The sequence below is a fragment of the Microcebus murinus genome, chromosome 1 (genome assembly GCF_040939455.1).
Source record: "Microcebus murinus isolate Inina chromosome 1, M.murinus_Inina_mat1.0, whole genome shotgun sequence".
Classification (NCBI taxonomy): Eukaryota; Metazoa; Chordata; class Mammalia; order Primates; family Cheirogaleidae; genus Microcebus; species Microcebus murinus.
The window spans coordinates 68,491,662-68,502,587 of NC_134104.1; the positions used below are offsets into that span (position 1 = coordinate 68,491,662).

Consider the following 10,926-nt stretch of genomic DNA (forward strand, 5'->3'; position numbering starts at 1 on the left):
GGAGGAGGGGACTGGGTCCTGACTTATCTTTGTGGCTCCTGCACTAACTAGCTGTTGCTATCCCTGAGTTGGTCTGGGTGAACTTTAAGGGCCTTTCTAATGCTGGCATTCTATGACTCTAGAGTTGAATTCTCAGGTTAACTAAAGTCCCAGTCTTCTGCTTTGGGGTACTTTGAATAAAGTAAAGTAGGGATATAAAAAAAGTTTTAAATTATAAAAGTATGAGAAATTGTTATTACTTGTATAGAAAAGCTGTTTTCATACTGTCTTTATTTTGGAAACTTAAAAAACTTATATTTACTTAAACGTCAACTCACCTGTCTTGTTGCTAGCTGCTCTTATGACTATTCCTATAAATTCTAGAGGATTATTTAATTTGGTAAATGAGAGTTGTGATGTTTTAGTGTATGAGTAGTACCAAGCAAGTATGCTGAAGATCTAAGGTAGTTTGTAGTTACTAAAATTTTTCATAAACTTTAGACCTGTTATTACTGAGGTCTCTATTTTACATAAAATATTCTTTTTGATGATAGCATTGGTGGCAATATGAAAACTGTGCGTCTCTTTTTGATATAAAAATATCAAATGTAAACAAAAGTAGAGAAAATAGTTTGATGAACTTCCCTATACCTATTGCCAAGCTTTTCCAATGATTATTCACAGCGAGTCTATTTTCATATTTGCATATTTACCCTCTCCCACTTCAAAGCAATATTTCAAAGCAATTTCCAGGTATCATCATTTTATCCGTAAACATTTCAGTATAATCTCTAAGGATTCTTGTGTATACCTTTATGATTTTTTTTTAATCCTGCTCCTTGGATTGAATCTTTTATATATCTTTTGATGGTTTAAGACGTCTATTTGGGGCGGGTGTGGTGTCTCACGCCTGTAATCCTAGCACTCTGGGAGGCCGAGGCGGGCAGATTGCTTGAGGTCAGGAAACCAGCCTGAGCAAGAGTGAGACCCCGTCTCTACTATAAATAGAAAGAAATTAATTGGCCAACTAATATATATAGAAAAAATTAGCCAGGCATGGTGGCACGTGCCTGTAGTCTCAGCTACTCGGGAGGCTGAGGCAGCAGGATTGCTTGAGCCCAGGAGTTTGAGGTTGCTGTGAGCTAGGCAGACGCCACGGCACTCACTCTAGCCTGGGCAACAGAGTGAGACTCTGTCTCAAATAAATAAATAAATAAATAAATAAAAGTCTATTTCGAGAAATTATACTGTAATTTAGAATTTTGATCAGTGATGAAACAGTTGGCAGTGATTTTTAATGTTATATAATTTATTAGGTTAGTTTGGCATCCCAAAATTTAGCCATTATTTGAAAAGACTTGTGTTATTTAAAAATATATAACTTCATTATTTAAAGACATATAACCTGAAGTTTGGGTACCTTTTAATATTTAAGAAAAATAAAATTTGTATTTCTTTGGTCTGTTTCTGATCTTTTCAGGTACGGGCTTTCCAACATGCCTTCAGCACTAATGACTGCTCCAGGAATGTATACATTAAGAAGAATGGCTTTACTTTACATCGAAACCCCATCGCTCAGAGCACTGATGGTGCAAGGACCAAGATTGGTTTCAGTGAGGGCCGCCATGCATGGGAAGTGTGGTGGGAGGGCCCTCTGGGCACTGTGGCAGTTATTGGAATTGCTACGAAACGGGCCCCCATGCAGTGCCAAGGTTATGTGGCATTGCTAGGCAGTGATGACCAGAGCTGGGGCTGGAATCTGGTGGACAATAATCTACTACATAATGGGGAAGTCAATGGCAGTTTTCCACAGTGCAACAATGCGCCAAAATATCAGGTGAGAAACTGGGTATTTTCTTAGGTGTGGGCCTTTGTCAAATCATGCCTTAATTTGTTTTAAATTTACAAATTTTTATATAGCAGCTTTCTAGTTTTTTTTTGGTAATTTTTAAATAAATGGTATAAATGATGTGTCTCAATATTTGTTTCCTAATACATATTCAAGCTTGAGCAACCCATCTTTGCTCTAGATCAAGGGTTGGCAAACTTCTGTACAGGGCCAGATAGTCAATATTTTAGGCTTTGCAGTCCATATGGTCTCTGTCACAACTTTCAACTCTTGTTATAGCACAAAGACAGTCATAGATAATATGTAAATGAATGAACATGGCTATATTCCAGTAAGATCTTATTTATGGGCTACAGGACACATTTGGTCCAGGGGCTGTAATTTGCCAACTCATGCTCTAGATTGTCAGCTTTCCTATGTCATAGCACATTCAAATCTTTTTTTAGGCACCTAACCCAACAAATGCACCTGTATCCTTACATATTCATACTCACCCTCTGCTACTTATTAATCTGTTTGTGGAATCAATGTCCGTGGAAGCATTAGTGGTATCTGTAGAGACAAGTAAGTTTCAGGCAAACTGCTGCATTTTTTATTATTTCATCTTAGCCTTAAGCCATTTTCATTTGATTCTAGAGTCAAAATTATAGTTTCTTTCTTTCTTTTTTTTTGACAGCCACAGAAGCTGTGATGTAGTTCCTATTTGTAAAAGCCATATTATTACCATAGACTTGGCAGAGTGTAATATACAAAAATCTGATAAGAAATTGGAAGTCTTAAGGAACTATAGATTACACATTTCAGAGCCACATGTAGCTTGAAAGCTCTAGCCTCAGTAATGACCTCAAGTCAGGCATATGAAAATAGAAGAACTAAAAATATATCCCATATTCTGAGGTATAAAATATGGAATGATTTTCTTTCCTAGAATCCTTTCCTCAATGTCCTTTTAGGGTCTGCAAATACCCTGAAGGAGAAGGGTATCTAGTCTTAATAATCATTGAGGAGAAAGTCCTATCACTACCTTTGTGATTATTTTGTAGTGAAAGTCCTTAAGTCATCGTTTTTTCAGAGAATATACTCTGCATAGTTTCAGTCCTTTTAAATGTATTGACGTATTTTATCCCCAGCATGTGGTCTGTCTTGAGTGTTCATGTGTGCTTGAAAAGACTGTAAATTCTTTTGTTGGATGAAATATTCTGTAAACAACAGGCCAAGTTGGTTGATAGCATTCAAGTCTTCTATATAGTTACTGTTTTTTCTTTATTCTTTCTGTCATTTGCTGAGAAGAATATTGAAATCTCTAACTGTGCTTGCTAATTCATCTATTTCTTCTTTCAGTTCTGTCAGTTTTTGCTTTGTGTATTTTGGAGCTCCTTTATTAGGTGCATATACATTTCTAATTGATATGTCTTCCTACCTGATTAATTATTTTATCATTATGAAATGACCTTCTTTAACTCTAATAATATTTCTTGTCTTCAAGTCTGTTTTGTCTGATTAATATAGCCACTCCAGTTTTCTTATGCTTGCTGACTATTGCAAATAACCATTCTTTAAATAATTATCTCACCATCAATCACCATTACTTCAAGAATAGTATCCCTTTTCTCCATCCTTTCTAGAATCTAGGCCTTTTCTCCATCCTTTCTAGAATCTAGGCATACCTTTTATTTTCAGTAGGTCTTTGTATTTAAAGTGGGTCTCCTAGACAGCAAATAATTGGGTCTTGCTGTTTATCTAACCCAGTGTTACAGTCTGCCTTTTGAGTGTTTAGTGCATTTACATTTAATGTAAATTGGACTGCTTGATATTGTCCTTGTCTCTGTGCCTCAGAAGCTGTGTTTTTTCCCACAACCTGTTTCTCTCTATTCTTTGGATTAGTTTCTATTGCTGTATCTTCAAGTTCATAGATTCTTCTGCTATGAACTCTGCTATTGAGTTGGGCTAATAAATTTTGCTTATTGTACTCTTTAGCTCTAGCATTTTTATTTGGTTCTTTTTTTTTTATTTTTATTTTTATTTTTTTTTAGCTGGGACTACAGGCATGTGCCACCATGCCCGGCTAATTTTTTTTTCTATATATATTAGTTGTCCAATTAATTTCTTTCTATTTATAGTAGAGACGGGGTCTCGCTCTTGCTCAGGCTGGTTTTGAACTCCTGACCTCGAGCAATCCACCCGCCTCGGCCTCCCAGAGTGCTAGGATTACAGGCGTGAGCCACCGCGCCCGGCCTTATTTGGTTCTTTTTTATAGTTTCCTTTTCTCTACTGAGATTCCTATTCACTCATAAATACTATTTTTTCTTTAATTCTTTGGACATATTTATAATTGTTGCTTTGAATTCTTTGCCAAATCCAGTATCTAGGCCCTTTTCTCTTGACTGCTTTTTTCCCGTGAGTATGAATTACACTTCTCTGCTTCTTTTCAGATTTAGTAATTTTTTAAGTGTAAACTAGACATGTAGATAATATTTAGTAGCAACTCTGGAGTGTTTTGTTTCTCTAGAAACTACTTTATTCTGAAGAGTACAGATTTTCTTGTTTTAGTATGCAGTTAACTTCCCTGGACTCAAAGTATAAGGTCTGTCTTCCCTGTGGTACACATCAGCTAATGTTTTTTGCTCAGTTTTTCAGCTTTGCTGCTTTTTCAGCTTGGTTACCTGGGGGGGGGGATTCCTTGTGCCTTTTTAATATAGTGATCACACAAGGATTTGGGCAGTTTATTCTCAGATTTTGGGGCTCATCTTTTATGTTGCTTCTGGAGTTCCTCTAAGTTTCTAGTTTCTCTGCCATCTCCAAGTTTTGCCCTCTGACACCTAAAGCTAGTAAAATTTCTGCTTTTTGCTCCCTGTGCTTTTATATGCTATATGCTCAAAGGTGAAGCAAACTTGCAAATTTCACCAGGAGTAGTTCTGACTTAGTTTCATCTTCTATAAATAGGGTTAATTTCTAGGATTGTTGTGAGCATTAAATGGGATAATACAAATAAAATACAAAGCCAATATCCAACAAAATATTAGCTTCTCATTTATGTTTTGTTGGTAGCAGTGGTGGTAGTGATGATTTGGAGGTTTTTTAGGTCCATAAAATGGTATGTGGGTTGATCTGTGAGTTGGGCAAAGGAAGGGAAAAAGCAGATGTGTTGGCAGTTATTGGTGCTAGGAAATACAATGAAGGAAAGTAAATGACAACCGCAGGGATTATCATGAGAAAGTATTACATTTTGATTTTTGTTACGACTTTCTGCCTCCAAGTGTGTGTATATGTGTGTCTGTAATTTTTTCATATATGTATATGTAAAGACATCCTTTTATACATGCAAACTATAAAAATGAAATATCCTTATTTTATTTCTTCGCTTACTTTTCCAAATGGGAAAAGAACTAGATTATATTGTGTGTTTCCAGTGCATCAGTTTCATTCAGTGCTGCTGAATGAAATATTCAGTGCTGCTTTGTTTTGTTTTGTTTTATATTGTTTTGTTTTGAGACAGCGTCTTGCTCTGTCACCTAGGCTAGAGTAAAGTAGCATGCTCATAGCTCACTGTAACCTTAAACTCTTAGGCTCAAGTGATCATTCCACCTAAGCTTTCTGAGTAACTATGACATCAGGTACTTGCTACCACACCTGGCTACTTATAAAAAAAATTTTTTTTTTGAGACAGTCTCTTGCCCAGGCTAGACTGAGTGTCATGGCGTCAGCCTAGCTCAGAGAAACCTCAAACTCCTGGGCTCAAGCAATCCTTCTGCTTCAGCCTCCCTAAAATTTTTAGTACAGATGAGATCTGGCTGTGTTGCATAGGTTGGTGTCCAACTCCTGGCCTCAAGCAATCCTCCCATCTCAGCCTCTTAACATGCTAGAATTATGAGCGTGAACTCTTGCACCCAGCCAATGCCACAGTTTTTTTTTTTTATGACATTCAGGTGTTTCAGAGCAGTGGCCCACAAACTGACTATTTAATAAGCCTATTCTGCATCTTTAGAATCTATAGCCAGGTTTGACTATTTGTGATAAGTTCCACATTAGCATGTGGAACTTCTTTATAAACTTTTAAAACTATGTAATTGTTTTATTACAGTGATTTTGTTTTTATTGTGGTAAAACATAGATAATATATTTATTATTTTAACCATTTCTAAGTATACAATTCAGTGGCATTAAATACATTCACAATATTGTGTAACCATCACCACTATCTACACCCAAAACTTTTTCCCTATCCCCAACATAAACTTTGTACTCATTGAACAATAACTCCTCATTTTCCTCATTCCCCACCCCTGGTTACCTCTATTTTACTTTCTATCTCTATGTATTTTACTATTCTAGTTATCTCATGTAAATAGAATCATATAATATTTATTTTTTGTGTCTGGCTTATTTTACTTAGCATAATATTTTTAAGGTTCATCCCTGTTGTAGCATATATCAAAATTTCATTTCTTTTTATGAATGAGTAGTATTTCATTTAATTTGTTAAATTGTTAGTAATTAAATGTAGATCCCATGTGAGTTTTTTTAAAAACTATCAAAATAAGCATTGTGATGAGACTGTTGTATGTTCTTCCTTATAGATGTTTCTCCCTGACCAGAAAGTTCCCTTCTAATTTTTCTAGATAACTTTTAGGATACATAATCTTATTAATATTCTCAACTTCTTGATTTGTGTTATATTTCTTCTAGCTATGCCCTTAGTGGATTTTCTTCTAACCTTTTGATGTCTGTTTGCAGATAGGAGAAAGAATTCGAGTCATCTTGGACATGGAAGATAAGACTTTAGCTTTTGAACGTGGATATGAATTCCTGGGGGTTGCCTTTAGAGGACTTCCAAAGGTCTGCTTATATCCAGCAGTTTCTGCTGTATATGGCAACACAGAAGTGACTTTGGTTTACCTTGGAAAACCTTTGGATGGATGACAGTGGCTTTCTTGGGATGAAAGACTGAGTGGAGGAGAGATCTGCTTATGGAAAGTAGAACCATGAAGTGACAGTGTCATACGTGCATGTCCAAGAAACATCCTGAAAAACACGTGAAATTGTAAACTGGAGAAGCAACTCTACAGCAGATTATCTTTGTGTTTCCTCTTTCTACTGGGCCAGAAAAATCCTCAGGGTTGCAGTTGGTTGAGTGGGCAGTTGACATATTGCATGTTGCAACAGATTTTGTCTCTAAGTTAGCAATGTGTTATTTCCAACTTTAAAGGTGAGATTTTAGAGATGCTGTAAAAGGGATAAGATAAGGAAATAGCAGATTTTTAAGTTGTGTGTTTGTGAAGAAAGATTGGTCCCATCTTACAACTGCCTGTTCTTTCTCCAGTCCTTTTTTCCAGCCAGCTTGACTATTAATTAGAAAAGTATGAAACTGGTTGGGTTTTATTTAATATTTTTAATATATTGAGAAGCATGGTCTGCCTGGATGGCACTTCTCTAAAAGTGAGATATAAAATTGTGCAGCTATTTTAAAAGTTGTATATACAATATGTGTGTAAAAAAACTGTAAAAAAGAAAAAAGGACAAAGAGGTTGCTTTGTTCTAGTTCAATCTCTTAAAAACCACTACATGGTACAAAAATCAGAATAACTTTTGGGGACAATTGGGTAACTTACAGAGAAGAGGATTTTAAGAGGTGTGTTGTATTGGCTCATTTTGTATTATTTTTGGCTTACAGTTCCCATTGTTATTACAGTCCGTTGGGTTTTTTGTTTTATTTTTTACAATCAAAATTATAGTAAAGGTCCCTAAATCTCCTGGCTAAAGATTGAGGAAAGAGGCAAATCTATTTGTAATCACACATATGTCAGTAAGGATGATCTAAACATAATAGTAATGTGCGTCTTTTTTGGTATATAGTTTTATTTTTTGGCCTTCTGAGAAAGTGTCTCATAACACAGGACCCTGTCATTTGCTCTTATATGCCTCAGATATAGACTCTAGGAAAAAAGAATTGATTTAATTATCCTTTTATTTTGTAACTTTATGATGCTGTAGATATTGTCAAAAAATTTTTAATTTAATATTGTTTACATTATGCAACAATCTAAGCCTCAAACTCTTTTTTGGGGCTATAAAGAAAATGTTTACTTACCCACCTGAAACAGGTTAAGAATATTCTTAATCTCAGTATAGATAATTGCCCCCATGGGACTTGAAATATATAACACCTTGTGCTGAAAACTACAGGTTGGCAATGTTTTGAAGGTTTCATTGTGGAAAAGTTTAACATTAATTCCTATTTTGACTTATAAATCTTATTTCTCTTCACTAAAACTTTTGAACTAATAATCCAACACACATGAGCTGAGATTTTCTTTTGTTAGAAGAGAAACAAACATCTTTCTGTATGAAAGTATAAATTGTATGGTTTTAGATACATAAGAATTGATGAGGGCAAGTGAAATATTTGTACTTTTTTTGGTTATTGCTCTATGTATATTTTGTTTTAAATCTAATAAAATTAGGGACAGCAAGCAGTTGGCTGGGGTTCTTGGGTTGCTCCTTGAGAGTTAAGATTGTCAGTACTCCTATGATGCAGGGGATTTCAGCCATAGAACAAAGATTTATTGTTGCCACCTCAAAGTTTTACAAGTATTTATTGTGTATTTGGTATGTTGCTTGAAAAGGTAAAATCTGTTAAAGATTCTTTTTGATATCCATATCAAGAAGAAACCTTGTACAGAGTGAAATTAATATGTTAAATGTATTAGAGAATATAGCTGGTATAGAAGAAATTGATTTTTTTGGTGCAGAGCAATTCAATTTGGCAAGGTTTAAAATTTGATTAAAGAAGAGAATGGTTCAGGATGATAATGGACTAATTAGAAAGTGATACAGTTTTTTAAGTACTTGTTTCTTTTTCAGGTTGCAATATGGCCAATTCCAAGAGCTTTTGCTGAGAGTTTTATCTTGTTAGTAAACATTCATTTGCAACAAAGTTTTGAAGGGGTGGAATGCAAAACAAAAACACATGGTTATTGCATATTGGACCTAGAATCAGATAATTGCCTAAATATTTAACAAACCATTCTATCTCAAAGATTTAAATTCCTTTATGTCGCATTTGCAAATTAAATAAGATGGAGGTTCATAGTTAGCATGAGCATCTGAAGAATGAAAAGCCTTCATTTGTTAGCTTATACATAAATTTGTTACTAGAGACCAATAGCTCTACAGAATATTAAACTGCTGCAATGTTCAAAGAAATGGAATCTCTTTTTCATTGGTGCTCAAAGAGCATTTAGTTAGATACTGAAGATTAAGTATAAATCATCTAAACGATTGGTTCTCAACCTTGGCTGTACTTTGGAGTCACTTTTGGAGTGCTTTAAAAAATATGGGTGCTTGGGTTCCATATGTTAAGATTCTGATGTTGATGTGACCTGGCCATAAGGATTTTTTAAAACTTTGTGATGATTTCAATATGCTGCCAAGCTTGAGAATCATTGATCTAAAATTCACCTTGAGTTTTCTCATCTGCAAAATAGAAAAAAATCCTTGCTCCCTCCCTTGACTACCTCATAAGGATATTGAAGGTAAAGGAAAAAATAATGGGAAAATGCTTGTGCTGTGGGTGAAAATGCTATTAAAAGGCAAAGTAGTGTTCTATTTCAACTGAAACTTTGATCAGGAAAAAAATGTGTAATTGTGCTTTGTTGACTTGGGAGACTGGGAGCACTTTCTTTGATTCTTTAATGAAGCATGTAGATGTGGAAGCAAACATCACTATTACTCTTTTGTCATAATTGAGATAGGCTGTTTAATTACCTGGTTTTACATAGGAAAGAACTATTAACGCTTAAAGTCTGTAATGGTCAGTGGCTGATAATCATTAAATCTTCTCATACAAGGAATTCTATGGTTAATAGATATCATTTCATAGTTGCCATTATTTGACTTTTGAATGTTAAACCATTTATTTCATCTCCCTCATTCATGTAGGTTTAGATACAGATTAGATAAAGCAAGTAGGATTTAACCAAGTTAAATATTTGAAATCATGGCTCAATGATTAGGCATCTTTTGCCTTTTAGAAATGATTTGACTGGCCGGGCGCGGTGGCTCACGCCTGTAATCCCAGCACTCTGGGAGGCCGAGGCGGGCGGATTGCTCAAGGTCAGGAGTTCAAAACCAGCCTGAGCGAGACCCCGTCTCTACCATAAAAATAGAAAGAAATTAATTGGCCAACTAATATATATAATATAAAAATCAGCCGGGCATGGTGGCACATGCCTGTAGTCCCAGCTACTCGGGAGGCTGAGGCAGGAGGATCGCTTGAGCCCAGGAGTTTGAGGTTGCTGTGAGCTAGGCTGACGCCACGGCACTCACTCTAGCCTAGGCAAGAAAGCGAGACTCTGTCTCAAAAAAAAAAAAAAAAAAAAAAAAAAAAGAAATGATTTGACTGGAGAGTTTAAAAAATAACAGAGCCCTAAACCACATAGAAACTATTATAATTAACTATTAATTTAAGTCCCCAAACTACTGTTTATATAGATTATAATGTTAATATTTTTTTATCGTTTAAATAAATTAACAGTTTGAAGAGATAGAAACTTAAGGACTTTTAAAGATGAGCGCTGAAAAGATTACTTTCCAGAAATTTAAGACCACCAGAAATGGGACTGTGATAGACAGGACTACTTTGAAGCCTTTATTGGGAAGGAACATACCCAACCCAAATGGGATCATAAAACATTCTTCAGTTTCTGTAACTGAATGCAATCTCTCCTTCCTTGAAATTTCTCTAGTTTTATGGTTTATCTATAGTTAACTCATGCTATATTACTTTATATAAAATTATTTATATTTGTTGATTATTTATTGTTGTCTTGTCTTCCCTAGACTAGGATAGAATCTCTGATGGACTCATCTTTGTGCCCAGATCATCTAAGCCCAGTAGGCAGGTGCTTACGTATTTGCTGATGGAACAAAGAAAGAACTATGTAGGAAGACAAAAACTCATCTGAAGTTATAGACTCTAGTAGCAAAAGATAGATGAGAAAGTTTTTTTATGTCCTAGTCCAAGTGAAGCAGGAAGGAAAGGGATGCATATCTGAGGCTAGTAATAGAAATAATTACTGTGAATGCATTTTAGCCATTCC

At 35.2% G+C, this 10,926-nt stretch overlaps 1 protein-coding gene across 1 annotated transcript in view; it reads left to right on the forward strand.

Annotated features, from left to right (window-relative positions):
- Positions 1-9,678, forward strand: part of FBXO45 (F-box protein 45) — a 17,256-nt gene extending 7,578 nt beyond the window's left edge. The window contains exons 2-3 of the mRNA XM_012780341.3: positions 1,460-1,816; positions 6,563-9,678. Coding sequence (XP_012635795.1) covers positions 1,460-1,816; positions 6,563-6,748 — 543 coding nt within the window. The 3' untranslated portion in view covers positions 6,749-9,678. The remainder of the gene's footprint in view (positions 1-1,459; positions 1,817-6,562) is intronic.
- The last annotated feature ends 1,248 nt before the right edge of the window (positions 9,679-10,926 follow it).